This window comes from Pan paniscus, chromosome 3 (genome assembly GCF_029289425.2).
Source record: "Pan paniscus chromosome 3, NHGRI_mPanPan1-v2.0_pri, whole genome shotgun sequence".
Lineage (NCBI taxonomy): Eukaryota > Metazoa > Chordata > Mammalia > Primates > Hominidae > Pan > Pan paniscus.
Genome location: NC_073252.2, coordinates 170,683,570 through 170,699,653, shown reverse-complemented (window position 1 = coordinate 170,699,653; position 16,084 = coordinate 170,683,570). Strand labels below are relative to the sequence as shown.

General features: G+C 38.8%; 1 protein-coding gene across 3 annotated transcripts in view; it reads right to left on the bottom strand.

Moving 5' to 3' along the window:
• GALNTL6 (polypeptide N-acetylgalactosaminyltransferase like 6) overlaps window positions 1-16,084 on the bottom strand; it is a 1,235,992-nt gene that overhangs the window by 102,670 nt on the left and 1,117,238 nt on the right. For all 3 annotated transcript variants that reach the window (XM_034959428.2, XM_063603996.1, XM_003823503.6), the window contains one exon: window positions 9,613-9,720. In XM_034959428.2, the coding sequence (XP_034815319.1) occupies window positions 9,613-9,720 (108 nt within the window). The remainder of the gene's footprint in view (window positions 1-9,612; window positions 9,721-16,084) is intronic.

Here is a 16,084-nt window from a genome sequence, read left to right as displayed (position 1 = left end):
CCCCGTCTCTACCAAAAATACAAAAATTAGCCAGGCATGATAGCGTGTGCCTGTAGTCCCAGCTACCTAGGAGGCTGAGATGGAGGATGGCTTGAGCTTGGGAGTTCCAGGTTGCAGTGAGCACAGATTGCACCACAGCACTTCAGCCTGGGCAATAGAGTGAGACCCTGTCTCTAAAAAAAAAATAATAATAATAAAATGTTGGCCAGGTGTGGTGGCTTGTGCCTGTAATCCCAGCACTTTGGGAGGCTGAGGCAGGTAGATCATGAGGTCAAGAGATTGAGACCATCCTGGCCAACATGGTGAAACCCTGTCTCTACTAAAATTACAAAAATTAACTGGGCATGGTGGCGTGCACCTGTAGTCCCAGCTACTTGGGAGGCTGAGGCAGGAGAATCACTTGAACCCCAGAGGCAGAGGTTGCAGTGAGCCGAGATCACGCCACTTCACTCCAGCCTGGGTGACAGGGTGGGACTCCATTTAAAAAAAAAAAAAAAAAGAAAATTACTTTCTGTATTCTATAAATAAATGATTCCTAGTTGGGAAGTGGAATTAGGTTTGAGTTCATATGTGTTTACTGCAACAAGTCCATACTGTTTTTTAAATATTATTTCATGTATCAGTGGCCAACTTTACCTTCTAGGTAAAGTGACACTCCATCTCAAAAAAAAAAAAAGTTTTGTGAGGTTTTGTGGGAAATTACCAAGTTTGAAAATAATGTTGTCTTTACCTCACATATTTTTTTCATGATACTTGCAAATGGCAAGAGACTGTACCTGCCAGCAATTTGCTATTTTACTTTCTTTTTTAGCGTCTATGTTTGATATGAAAAAAATCTATGCTTTACCTCCATATTGTTTAAAATTTTTAAAAGTAATGTGGGATTCTATCGTTATTTGTTAAACTAACAAAATATATAGATAGTTTAAAAATTCTGATGCCATTGGGTTAGGAATTAAGGCAGTAGATGAGGGTTGAGTGGCGAATAAATTTGTGTTTCTCACACAATTTTCTCATTTCTTCTCCGTGGGTCCTTGGCTGACAGAATGGTTTCCCTTGGCCTTATTTTTCTCATGGTTAACACAAGCAGGAAATGCCCAGGGTTTAAAAAGGAGGATTGAAGGGTGAGTGAGTGCTCTACCAGTGTTGTCTACCAGAAACTCATCCCCAGTGCAGGGGATGCCCCAAGGTGAGGTGACATTACATCACAAAGGGGCGGCTTGATCTAACTGGCAAGGCCCAATGCTATTTGCTTAGGATATGTAGCATGCTGTGTGCATTTCTGCCTGGCACATAGTAGGCACTTGATAAATATTTATTAACAGGATTTATCTAGCCTGAGACTTCTTTGAGGTTAGAGATGACATTTATCTTTATAGCATGCAATGAACTAATAGTATTTAATGATTTATTGAATCATTATTGTCACATTAATTTATGATTGACTTTTAGAGAGGATATCAATCATAGAGAATAATGAAACATTATTTATGGAAGATGCCTTGATTTTTAAAATAAAAAGCTCCTTCTAAGTAGAGGGTGTTATATTTTATGTTGTTTTGTTTTATTTTTGATACAGGGTCTCACATTGTCACCCAGGCTGGAGGGCAGTGGCTTGATCATGGCTCACTGCAGCCTTGATTTCCCGGGCTCAAGTAATCCTCTCTTCTCAGCCTCTCAAGTAGCTGGGACTATAGGCACATGCCACCACACCCAGGTAACTTTAAAAAAAAAAACTTTTTTAAAGCTGGGGCCTTCCTATGTTGCCCAGCCTGTTCTCAAGTGATCCTCCTGCATCAGCCTCCTGAGGCACTGGGATTACAGGCATGAGCCACTATGCCTGTCCTGAGGTATTATATTTTAAACTGTGACCAAGTCAGGAGAGAAGCAAACATATAACTGCAGTATGTGAATCATCTTTAGTTTTGAGCAAAAGTATTAGACAGCCTTATTGCCCTTTAGGTTATATTGTAAGGAATAATTAGAGAAAGTTATTGCTTTCAGAATTGCCTCTGCACAAAAGTCCTAGCCATTTATGAGGGCTGAGTTTTGAGGGAAAATCTATCATTTCCTGCTTTTTGGGAGAAAACCCATGATAGGCCACCATGCCCCTGAACTCAATGATGGTTTCAAATAGAGCATCTGAACCCTGCAGTTTTAAGAGCAGGAGAGAGAAGTGGTGCTGCTGTTGTTGTCCAAGGTTATCGTGCCACAAGCTCTTGTATGCTGGGCAGCTTTAAGAGAGTACAGTGGTTTACAGTCATCGGGAGAGAAAGGTCAATTTGAGGGAGTATAGATTTCCCATTCATCACCACCATACTTTATAACCTTGTTGGTGATTTTATTTTCAGATATCAAACTAGTCATTTTGGTTTTGTTAATGCTTTTCCTCAGCTGATATCTTTTTCTGACATAAACAAGGGCGAGTTGCGTTTGACTGACATTGTGCTCTTTTATTTCAGCTATTTCAGATGGGAAAGCTGACACCATGGTCAACAATGAAGAAGCATTTATTAGTCGACTTGGGGTGGTCTGGCTTTTACATTGAAGCCCTCCTCCTCCACCTCCTCCTCCTCCCTTTCTCTATGCCTCTCCCAACCTCCATCATTTTCAAGAGTCTGAGAGGATCTATGGAATCAGCAGAGCTGGATGTCACCAGGGAGATGGCACAGGAAGGAAGAAAGGCATCTTGGGAAGTATATAAAGAAGTCGTTTCACAGCTTACAGAGGCACAACCACAATTCTCCCTCAGACCTCAGACTTAGAACTTTGTGCCTGTGAAGTATAATAACCATAGGAAATTGTCAAAGGTCGTTACACTTTGCTAAGAAACCCTAGGTAAATGCATAAAGTCAAAAACATTTGTAACTTGTATGTAGATTAGCCTATTGGGTCATTAAACATAATTTGTTAATATCAAATATATATGGCTATATATAAAATAATGCTATATGCTATATAGGGCATATATTTCTCTTTTGTTACATCATAATCTCAATTATGACAGTCTATTAAAAAACAATTTCCAAATAGTGAACTATATAAGATACAGATTTCATTCCATAATGAGCTTTATTATTTTCATTTAACCCTTTTCTCATCCTCATGATATTCTGGCATTGGAATACGTGGATTACTGCTGCATGGTGTGGACTGTACGTTACCGTCAAGGCCATTTATTAAGAGGAGTTGAGATTTGTGTTTGACTTGTTCATCACTTAAACTTCCAGGGCCTAGCACAGTGACTGGCACAGTAAGCATTTCTTTTTTCAGAAGTAAACATTTATTTGCCAAAGAAAATCTGTCAAAAGTTTTTGTGTGCTCTCAGAATTCTGGATGGAAAATCTGTGGGTATCTCCCCAGATCTGGCTGTCCCAGGCTATCCCAGGCTGTCACTTAACCTTATCTAAAACCAATCTCAGTCTCTTCCCCTTTCCTCTTCCTCCCTTCCCTGTTTTTGTACTGATACTATTTTCTCTGGGATGCTGAGATGGAAAGCTCATAGTCAAATGTGAGCCCCACCTCCATGCACAGTGTAGCAAATCAATAAAAATATTTTATGATTTTTTTTTACAAATGCTCCTTGCATTCGAAATGTTAATTTCTTTAGACTTTCTTTAGACTTTCTCCATTTTAATAATTATTTGTTGGTTGACCTTTCTATTTTACCTCTGCTATTTTTATCCTGATACTTCCTGTTCAAGGCCCTACAGTCAAGGAGTAAAGGTCAACACTGTGATCTGCATCCAGGGTCTTCCAAGGCTAACTCCACAGGTCCTACGCACACCCTCCGTAACTCTCTGCCTGCCCATTTCTACTTGGTACTCTGCTAAACTGGTGCCCTACCAGAGATGCCCAGGCTGCTCCAGTTTATCTCAAGCACTCTAGAAGAAACATTATGGTGAGGAGCATGAACCTCGACCAGACAGACCTCGGTTCATAGACCCAGCTCTACTCCTTTACCATTTAACCTCTATCCCTTTTACTCTTAAGTTAACATTTTCAGGACCTGGGAAGCAGCCTGTACAATTTGGCTTTTATGAGATTTGACTTCAGTTTTAGCTCCTATCCTGAAACTAGAAAAAAATTTAAAGTCTCCCATGTTCTTGGATGGTTCTTATAGTTCTCCTTGAAGAGGTCCTTCACATCCCTGTAAGTTGTATTCCTGGGTATTTTATTCTCTTAGTAACAATTGTGAATGGGCGTTCACTCATAATTTGGCTCTCTATTATTGGTGTATAGGAATGCTTGTGATTTTTGCACGTAGATTTTGTATCCTGAGACTTTGCTAAAGTTTCCTATCAGCTTAAGGAGATTTTGGGCTGAGACGGTGGGGTTTTCTAAATACACAATCATGTCATCTGCAAACAGAGACAATTTGACTTCCTCTTTTCCTATTTGAATACTCTATTTCTTTCTCTTGCCTGATTGCCCTAGCCAGAGCTTCCAATACTATGTTGGAGTGGTGAGAGAGGGTATCCTTGTCTTGTGCTGGTTTTCAAGGGGAATGCTTCCAGTGTTTGCCCATTTAGTATGATATTGCTATAGGTTTGTCATAAATAGCTCTCATTATTTTGAGATACGTTCCATCGATACCTAGTTTATTGAGAGTTTTCAGAATGAAGGGGTGTTGAATTTTGTCGAAGGCCTTTTCTGCATCTATTGAGATAATCGTGTGGTTTTTGTTTTTGGTTCTGCTTGTGTGATGGATTATGTTTATTGATTTGCGTATGTTGAGCAGCCTTGCATCCCAGGTATGAAGCCAACTTGATCATGGTGGATAAGCTTTTTGATGTGCTGCTGGATTTGGTTTGCCAGTATTTTATTGAGGATTTTCACATTGATGTTCATTAGGGATATTGGCCTGAAATTTTCTTTTTTTGTTGTGTCTCTGCCAGGTTTTGGTATCAGGATGATGCTGGCCTCATAAAATGAGTTAGGGAGGATTCCCTCTCTATCTATTTTTTTGGAATAGTTTCAGAAGGAATGGTAATAGCTCCTCTTTGTACCTCTGGTAGAATTTGGCTGTGAATCCGTCTGGTCCCGGACTTTTTTTGGTTGGTAGGCTATTAATTACTGCCTCAATTTCAGACCTTGTTATTGGTCTATTCAGGGATTTGACTTCTTCCTGGTTTAGACTTGGGAGGGTATATGTGTCCAGGAATTTATCCATTTCTTCCAGATTTTCTAGTTTATTTGGGTAGAGGTGTTTATAGTATTAACTGATGGTAGTTTGTATTTCTGTGGGATCAGTGGTAATATCCCCTTTATCATTTTTTTATTGCATCTATTTAGTTCTTCTCTCTTTTCTTCTTTATTAGTCAGCTAGCAGTCTACCTATTTTGTTGATCTTTTCAAAAAACCAGCTCCTGGATTCATTGATCTTTTGAAGGTTTTTTTGGTGTCTCTGTCTCCTTCAGTTCTGCTCTGATTTTAGTTATTTCTTGTCTTCTGCTAGCTTTTGAATTTGTTTGCTCTTGCTTCTCTAGTTCTTTTAATTTTGATATTAGGGTGAAATTTTAAAATGAAAAAATTACTGATACTATGTCAGAGGTGAAATACAGCAGTATACAGATTTGCATTCTCTGATGTTTCTTACAGACTAGGGGTAAGGGTTGGTTCTAACCTTGTCTTGTATTGGCGAGGGTGGCTGTGTGCACTTCCAGGACTGCCCCACTCACAGTCTGCAGGGCAGCGCTCTGGCGTGGTGACCCTCCAAGGAAACTCTCATGGGCCAAGTTGTTCCCATGAAGACCACTGCTGTGTGACAATCAGCTGGTATGTTTAGCCGTGGGGTGACTGCTCTCCACTTCTGACATGTCCCTGCTGTTACAGCCACCTGTCACAGATCCAGTGGCTTTGATTGTTCCTGAACACACTGACATTCACAGAGGAGTTTGTGGACTGTCCCCATAGATGCCAATAATAGCTTTTCCTTCAGCACAGTGCTTGGCTCACATAAAAACCTGTCGGAATGAAGAGAAGAATCTCTTCTTTGAGATTCTTCCACCTATTTGCCACTCTGCCTCCTTGGGCTGTGCAAAGTGACACTCAGTGGACCTTTGCTGAGGAGCTGCTCACGCTTCTGTGATGAGGGATGGCCAGCGCCATCCCAAAGAAGGGATGATTGTCACCACAGCCCTGCTGTCTTTCTAGTCTCCCTGCAACTCTAGACATGAGCATCCCTTCCCTCAGGGACTTGCTGCTTGTTCCTTGTGACAAGACACCACAACCGTGTCCCAGTGTGCTGACATTAGGCCCTGAGCTGACTCAGTAAAACTGTCTAGGCTTATTAATGTCAAGTGAATACGCTTATTCCCAGATGAAGCTGAAGTGTAAGTTATGGTGTTCTAGGTTTTTACATTTTGTGGGAAATGACAAAGTGATGCCGATTTTTGTTTTTGCCAAATAAGGGCACTAACAAAAATTAACTATCTTGCATTCTATTTTTTTTCAATGAAAAAACCTTATAGTTTCTGCATAAAAAGATGTTATTAAGTTGAACAGGTTTATCTTTGGGATTATCATTTTTCTTAGTTCGCTGAGGCTGGGTGAAATGTTAGTCAGGAATTGGATCATTCATCCTGAGTTTGGAAACCACTGTTATATGAAACTCGTTAATTCAGTGGACACATTCTTGAAGGTCCTCTTTCAAGTCCTTTAATTTGAGAGGACTGAAGAAGGTCACAGCTATGACGCTACTTCCTCCTCTTCCCTCTACCTATACATGTCCTTACGATACATTTAAGCAGTTACTTGCCTTGTACTGTCCTCTAATGGTTTCATATATGGATATCCTGTCTTTTGCAACCAGATTCTAATGCCAGGTAAATAGAAGGTACTGAAGAACTAATTTTACAAATGTATTTCTATAGTATACACCAACCAGCAGGCTGTTTAAGGCTGTTCAGACATTTGTGTGTCTATGTGTGTGTTTAAATATTTTGGAAGTCTTTTGGAATCATCAATGTGAAAAGTGCACATTTTTGAAGAATTAATTGAGCTTTGTAGAGTAAGAAAATAAGCCTTTGGAGTCAAGTCTCCACCTTCATCTCCATTTCCTGATGAGGCTGCAAGATTAAAATATCAGTTGAGTAGACGTGGCCCTGCATTTGAAGTATATATAAAGTCTCTCTTCATTTTTGACGATATGGTAATAATGTAGCGTGTAGCGAGGTAGTTGAGGTGCTCCCACAAAATATCAGAATTGTTTTTCATTTTAATGTACTTTTTTAACTTAAAAAAACCATAAAACGTTTCTCAGAGTGACAGTCAAGCTTTAATATTTATGATTTTCTGATTGCTCTAGCAGTTTAGAAAAAAAAATAAAAATGAGCTCTGAAGTAAAATTTGAGTGGAAAAGATTAAAATTCAGAATTATGGAGTTTCTTCAGTTGAATAAATATTCACTTTTTCCTGGAAGTTTTATGTGCCAACCCCAGTTTCTCTGTATTTGACAATCCTTGAAAAAGTACTTAATTTCTTTCTTGAAAATATATGAACAGTTTTATTTTTTTGAAAATAGCTCCTTTTGGATCAGCACAGCATTCCCCCGCAAGCTTTTACACTCTACTTTAGACTACGAAGCAAGCATACACACCCATTGTCTTGGAAGGATGGTTCTTTTCAGAGCACAAGCAGGGGAGCATATGAGTGAATAAAAGTGGATACATGAGAGAACATTATTATCTTTAGGATATTTTAAACTGCTATGATTTATTATATCTACCCGGCTGATTGGTGACATGTGCTCTAAATTGTTCAATCATTTACTTTCCTGTGAACTATTGTTTTCTGCTTCATATGTCTTAAGTCTTACGACTAAATCAAACCATATTTCTTTACCCAAATTCAGCTCTTTAATTACTTTATGATTTTGTGACTGCTTTTTCCCTTCAAATAGTGTATTTTGACAGCTACTTAGAGGAATATGTTTTAGCATCTTTAAAATTTTAATTTAGTTAGGGAAAGCAGGAATATTACTACAGGTTGGGCATCCATAATCTGAAAATATAAAATACAAAATACTCCAAAATCCAAAACTCTTTGAGTGCTAACACGATGCCACAAATAGAAAATTCCACACATAAGTACTAATGCAAATTTGGTTTCATGCACAAAATTATTAAAAATATTGTATAAAATTACCTTCAGGCCATGTATATAAGGTGTATGTGAAACATAAATGAATTTTGTGTTTAGACTTGGGTCTTATCCCCAAGATATCTCATTATGTATATGTGAATATCCTAAAATCTGGAAAAAATCTGAAATCTGAAACACTCTTGGTCCTAAGCAGTTTGGATGAGGGATACTCAGCCTGTATTTCCATTCAAGGTGTGTGTAAGGTAATGTTATTACTATGAGCTCTAATTGCTGTTAGAGAATATGGATGTAGCTAAAGAGAAATGGACAGTTGATGAATACTCTCAGAAAGGGAATAAGGAAGAACAACTCCCCCCGCCCCACAAAGATTCACTGTAAAAGAAAATTTTGTTATACTCATTAAAAAGTATTTAAGTTTTAGTAACAACTTAAATCTCCAGCATTTTCCTCTCTTAGCTTTCCTGATTAATTAATTCTTTCAACAAATATCTGAGTGTTCCCTAAGCCCCGTTTTAGGTTCTGGGAGTACAGCGGTAACTAACACAGACCAAAGCTCTACCCTTGTGTTACTGATACTCTAATGATTCCTGGTGAATTCGTTTATTTATTTTACAAAAGCTTGTTATGTGAGCCTTATATAAAAGATCCAAATAGTTATATCTTGCAGACTTATTAGTAAAAGAACCAAAATGAATAGTTCAGGATTTGATTTCTAGGGTAGCAGTGTGATAAAATTCTCTTTTTCTAGATTTGGATTCTGAGCAGTAGCAGGTACATATTGTGGTGACAAAAACTGACCCAGCCCTGGAGAAAGTAATATGGAAAGCAGAGAAATTGTCAGGATTGTTTGGAGATGGAACTGTGAGTCCATTCTCCGAAACATGCATAAAAATGTTTCAAACGGCAGAAGAGAAGAGCATCTTTGCATCTGGTTTACAAGAAAGGTTTTATTCAAAACAATATTGGAAAAAAATCTTAGACTGAGCCAATTTTGAAATGTTGAGGATGGGGCAAAATTTGAGGCAGAGCTGGCCCTAGTTATAAAAGAGAAGAAGGCAGAGTTTGGACATCCACCTTTTCCCATCTCCCATTTACCCCTTTTTCCATCTGACTTATTACAGATCCTGCTACACTCCATGTGGGTGGAGAGAACTGGCTGCCCCAGGTCCGCGGACCTACTCTGCTATTTGGCATTCATGTGAGCATGAACGAGCACCTAGTTCAGACTTCATTTTCCCATCTACAAAATAAAGACAAGAACACAGACCTCAGAAGGTAATGGTGAAGATTAAATATAATGTATGTGAAAATGCTTTGAACCAATTTGTAACAAGAAATAGCATTATAGTTAATACTTCTTTAAGCAATGGAAATGAGACTCTGAGAAGCACAGGAGCTCTCTGTACACTGGAGAGCTTTTCTCAGACTGTGCTATGGGCAAGGTTGGTTACTCTGGTTACAGAAAGCCATATCAACCCCAGTCTGTTCTGATGCTGAGTTACTCACTCTTGCCAGGCTTGTCCCAGATGGAACTTTGTATGGAACGTACTTCCTGTAGATATGACCAACTCTAGAACATGGAACATCAAACATTTCTCCTCCACACATCCAAACCTGAAGAGGGAAAAATAGAACAAAAGACAACAGTGAATTTCACACAAGAAAGGAATAATCAGTAGGACTCATAAACCATCTTAAAATCTCTAAAAGTCTTTAAATCAATAATTTCTACTTATTATAAATGGCTAACCAGAAAAGAAAACCACTTTTTTTTAAAACCTAGATTCATAAAAGTTTAAAACCAAAATACAGCTGAGTGCAGTGGTTCATGCTTATAATCCCAGTACTTTGGGAGGCCAAGGAGGGAGGATCACTTGAGCCCAGGTGGTCATGACCAGCCTGGGCAACATGACGAAACCACATTTCTACAAAAAATACAAAAATTAGCTGGGTGTGGTGGTGTGCGCCTTCAGTCCCAGCTACTTGGGAGGCTGAGGTGGGCGAATGGCTTGCTGAAGTGAGCTATGTTTGCACCACTGCACTTCAGCCTGGGGAACAGAGCGAGACCCTGTCTTAACAAAACAAAACCAAAACGAAAATACTAGTTCAATAAAATCCTGTTTCCATAGACAACATGTTGGCTTAAGAAAAATTCTAGTAAAATTTTGTTACAAATGTTGTATTGAACCCACATTTCATGCTTAGACATCTTATTTATATAGATATTTGTTTCAATAATCTTGTAAAATCATTTGAAGAAATAACATTTGAAATTAAAATGCCAATTTAAAAATTTAACATATAAGAAGTGAAATTTTAAAAATAGGTGAATGCTTTAAAGAACACAAGCATATCATACCTTTTAAGTTGCATTCTGAAACCTACAACGGTGCTAACCTTAAAAATCAGAGTTGCATTCTCATTTCTCCCCCTCCACTGATCTTTTTCTTAGGTACAGAAAATAATCAGTTAAGATGCTGTACTTTTTTTTTTTTGAGATAGAGTTTCACTCTTGTTGCCTAGGTTGGAGTGCAATGGTGTGATCTCAGCTCACTGAAACTTCTGCCTCCTGTGTTCAGGCAATTCTCCTGCCTCAGCCTCCCAAGTGGCTGAGATTATAGGTGCCCGCTACCACGATGAGCTAATTTTTTGTATTTTTAGTAGAGGCGGGGTTTCACCATGTTGGCCAGGCTGGTCTTGAACTTCTGACCTCAGGTGATCCGCCCACCTCGGCCTCCTAAAGTGTTGGGATTACAGGCGTGAGCCACCACACCTGGCCCTAGATGCTGTACTTTTATATTTAGTAACAAAAGTCATGGTTATATTTTACCATGACTACCTTCTCAGACAGACGCACACTTAATTGTGGTTTTATATAACAGATCTTCTATTATAAAAGAACTAATTATCAAAACATAAATCCAGGCTTCATATAGGCTATAGTCTTAGCTATTTTTATTGTAAGATAAATGATTATAAAAAGAGATACTCTGATGGTTAATTTTATGAATCAACTTGGCTGGACCATGGCACCCAGATATTTGGTCAAACACTATTCTGGATCTTTCTGTGAAGGTGTTTTTTGCATTCCATTAACATTTGAAATCAGTGGACTTTGAGTAAAGTGAATTACCTTCCATGATGTCGATGGGCCTCATCCAATTGGATGAAGGTGTTAATAGAACAAAGTCTGACCTCTACTGAGCAAGAAGGAATTCTGCCAGCAGAATCCCTGGGTCTCCAGCTTGCCCACCTACTCTGAAGATTGTGGACTTACCAAGCTTCCACAATCATGTGGACCAATTCCTTAAAATTAATCTCTCTCTCCTCTTGGTTTGCTTTCTCTGGAGACCCCTGAGTAATACAGATACATATCTTGATTTGAAGTGTAATATTGAAACAGAGAAAGAGAAATGCTTATGTTTTCCTTTATATTTGCTTCCAACTTCTTTCACTAAGAGGAATGTCACCCAAGCAAGAATGGTTGAACAAATGGTGATTAAAGTCAATGGAAGTCCAGGAAGAAATAAGTGCAATTATTAAAGCAACATTCAGTTGCTGTAATTGAGTTCAGGATTACTCATATATTAATTTCAACTTGATGGGATATTTAGTAACAATTTGGATCAAGCCTTCAGAAATATGTGTGGGTAATATAAAGCTGGTAAGGGCAGTGGACAGTCTAAACTACATTATCAACATCTGGAAAGATCTCCACAGGCTGGAGCTCTATAACATTGAACATAAAAAGGCAACAATAAACACCTGTCCCAGGATCTTAAGAAATCAACTATTCCACAGCAGGAAGTGTGGAAAAAGACTGAGTAGCACAAAACACACATCATTAACATACTATGGAGAATTTAGGGACCAACGATCTAGATCTATCTGCAGGCCTGAAGTCTTTTGCTAATTTCTGGATAAATGCTTTATATTTCCTTCTAAGGGGAATTTTAAAGTTGAAAAGTGATGTGAACTCTGTCTTAGGAGAGGCAATTGAAAGAACTAAAGATGTGTAGTTCTGATAAGATAAAATTCAGAGACAGCCTTTTCAAAGAACCTAATATTTGGAAGAGATGTTTTGTAGAGCCTTTAGGAGATAGAACCAGGATTAATTGCATATAGCTATAAGGGGGCAGATTTCAACCTAGTAGGAAGAAATTTCTAATAAAATGATTAAAGATAGAATGGACTTCCTGTTTCACTAGATGTGTTGAAATTTGCAGCAGATGACACTGGAGATAAACATATGACTCAAATGGACATTTGATCTAGCTGATAATTTAAGGCAATTCTACAGCACAAGTTAGCATTTATGAATGCTAATTATGCCCTTTTCATTAATTATTTCATGTAATGCTCACAATTCAATGACAGACTTTATTTACTGTTTCCCCAATTATGAAGGTGGGAAAATGGCAGCCTAGAGACGCTGAGTAGCTTGTTCAAAGCCACATAACTGGCTACTTCCAGAACTGAGATTTGAAAACCTAGTAGTCTAACTTCAGTGTCCACGTGTTTAATTGATATTGTATCTACAGATTATGCAAACTCTTTCTGTAAAGGGCCAGATAATAAATACTTCTGCCTTTGTAGGTCATATGGTATTTTTTGGAACTCCTCAAATCTGCTCATAGGCATGGCGTATTTCAGTTAAACCTTGCTTACAAAAACTGGCAGTGGACTATTGTTTGCTGGCTCTTGTTCTATAAAGAAATTAATCCTTTCAAACACTGAAATTCAGTGATTCTAAGATAATGTATGTGGGAGATTACAGTTTCCAAAATTAGACACCATAATATCTTCCATTGCACATACCCCTCTGCAATGTGACCTTGGTAACGAACTTTCCATTAGGGGATCCGTCTACGTCTCCTCTCTTTGAATTAGGGTGGGCTTATGAATTCTTAGACCAGTAGAGTACAACAGAAGTGGTTGAAGATAGGTCATAAAAGGCCACATAGCCTGTCCTCTGGGGCATTTGTTTTTGAAACTCTGGGCTTCCATGTGAGAAATTTGACTCTCTGAGGCTACTCCATTGTGAAAAAGTCCAAGGACCTGAGATGTCATGCATTGGGTAAATACCTTTACTTGGGGTTTTAACTGATGACCAACATTAGCTGCCAGCACTGTGAATAAAGATGCCTCTATGTGATTCCAGCCCCTTGCTGTTGAATCATCCCCCCGAGACTCCATATATCACAGAGCAGAAACAAACTATCTCCTCTGTGCCTTTTTTTGAATTTGCGGCCCACAAAATCCAAAAGCTTAATAAAACAGTTGCTTTATGGTGCTAAGCTTTGTTATGCAACAGTAGTAATTGGAACTACGTATTTCTAAATCCATGATAAAGGTGAATTACTAATACCGATAACCAAAATTTATGGATCACTCATAGATTTCATCTTATTCTATTGTACGGGATACAGAGCTAGGACTCAGCAATTTCCATGCTCACTTCCTCCTGGGCACACAGCCAAGTTATAATTCCCAGCTCCTTTGTATTTAGATGTGACTATGTAATTGTTTCTTGACAGTGGAATGCAAATGGAAGTGATGTGCATCACCTCTGGGCCAAAAAAATTACAAGTGGACTTCTTTCTCTACCTTATTTATAATATATTTTTCCCTCAGAGCCTGAGTAATTGCAGAAGATACAGAGGAGGATTCTGAGGCCCTAGCAGATGGCAGAATCATTAAATGGATGGGGACGGGGTTGCTGAAAACTGGGTGAAGCATTGCTTATGCCTCCTCCTCCAAATTGTGAGACAAGCAATAGAAAATTCTTATTAATGTTAAATTACCAAGATTTTGGATTTATTATAGATGTTGTTCCACCCTAATGAATAGTCATTTTTTTCTCAGCCTCTTCTGATATTTTTAATCAAATTTAGTGACTGTAATTATTTGAGAGATTACTTTAATTCTTACTCCTGCATTTTAAAGAGGTAGAATTTAAAAGTAATTAGACAACAGGTGATGGGGTGGGAAATGGGAGGGAGGAGAATGCTGGATAGTCCAGTGTATAATCAAATGTCAGTGCTTATTGGTCAAAGATAAGCAAATGTCAAGGCAAAGAAACTTTCTTATCATCTGCAGCTGGGAGATAGGAATTTGTTGGCACAGCCTTTTATTTTTCACAAAAAAGCGACAATATTGATTAGCTTGTGGAGGTGGCCAATCTTTCCTGCAGGACTAGGAGATGGTGATAAGTGAGGACAAGATGTGGGGTCAAGGTCTGGAACAATGCCTTACATTTTCTGGCCTTAACCTATTCTTCACTTCATGTGATCTTGTAAAATACTTACAAAGTGAGCAGAAGTGAACTAAATGCGTCTTAGGAGAGTATTTGCGGAATGAAAAGTGCCGTAATAGAAAGTTCAATAAATCATTATTGCTTTCTGTTATGGATTGAATGTTTGTATCCATCCACCCTATCAAATTCAAACGTTGAAATTTTAACTTCCAATGTGGTGGTATTCAGAGGTAGGGTCCTTGGGAGGTGATTAAGTTATGAGGGTAGAGTTCTCAAGAATAGAATTAGTGAACTAGTAAAAGAGACCCCAGAGAGCTCTCTCACTGTCTTTCCACCATGTGAAGATACAATGAGTAGTTGGCAGTCTGCAACCTGGTAGAGGGCCCTCTCCAGAACCCAACAATGCTGGCACTCTGATATCAGACTTGCAGCATCCAGAACAGTGAGAAATAAATTTCTGTTACTTATAAGCCACTCAGTCTATAGCACTTTGCTATAGCAGCCCAGATGGGTAAGTAAGACTCTTTCCTTCTTAAGATATAGCAAAACAACCTAATAGACACACAGTAATAAAATTTCAACTAATTATTCTCAGAGGGTCACTCTAACATGGTGTTTACAGATGTACGTGCATAACAGATGACCACATACTTAGTTGTTTAAAACAACATACATTTACTGTATCACAGTTCTGTAGGTCAGGAGTCCATGAGGGCTCAACAAGGTTCTCCACCAAGGGTCTCACAAGGCTGAAGTCTAGGTGTCTGCTGGGTGGAGCTCTTATCTGGAGCCTCAGGGGAAGAATCTGCTTTCAAGTTTACTTAGGTTATTGCCAGAATTCAGTTTGCAATTATGGGACTGAGATCCCCATTTTCTTGATGGCTGCTGAATGGGGACCATTCTCAGCTTATCGACACCATGTTCCTTGCTTCACAGACCTTCCATCCCAGCAGTGGTTAAACTCATGTGACTAGATGAGGCCTACCTTGATTACCTCCTCTTCTTAAAGTGAACTGATTGATAATCTTAATTACGTTTGCCAAATCTCTTTTACCATGTAACGTTGACATATTCATGTGAATAAACCAAGGAAGAGGGTCATCTTAGAGTTCTGTTACTACCATTTCCAAGGACTCAAAATTCATGTCTTCTATTGATAACCTCATCCTGGTTCTTAAAATTCTTCCCCTCAGAAGTTTCTCTGTGTAGTTAAGTCAAATTCAAGAAACTTCTGGGTAGACCTTTTAAATTCTAAATTCAGTGTTGAGAAAACTATAGAATCCTGCGATTTATTTTTTTCCCTCCTTATGGCCCCGATGATCACTTTAAAAAAAAAAAACATAAGCCTGGCGTGGTGGCTCACGCCTGTAATCCCAGCACTTTGGGAGGCAGAGGCAGGTGGATCACGAGGTCAGGAGATCGAGACCATCCTGGCTAACACGGTGAAACCCCGTCTCTACTAAAAATACAAAAAAATTAGCCGGGCGTGGTGGCAGGCACCTGTAGTCCCAGCTACTCGGGAGGCTGAGGCAGGAGAATGGTGTGAACCCGGGAGGTGGAGCTTGCAGTGAGCCGAGATCGCGCCACTGCACTCTAGCCTGGCGACAGAGCCAAACTCTGTCTTGAAAAAACAAAAAACAAAACACTAAAAAACATAAATCTGAGCATACCATTCCTCTATCAAAATCCTTCAGTGGTTTTCTATTGCTCTTAGGGCAAAGT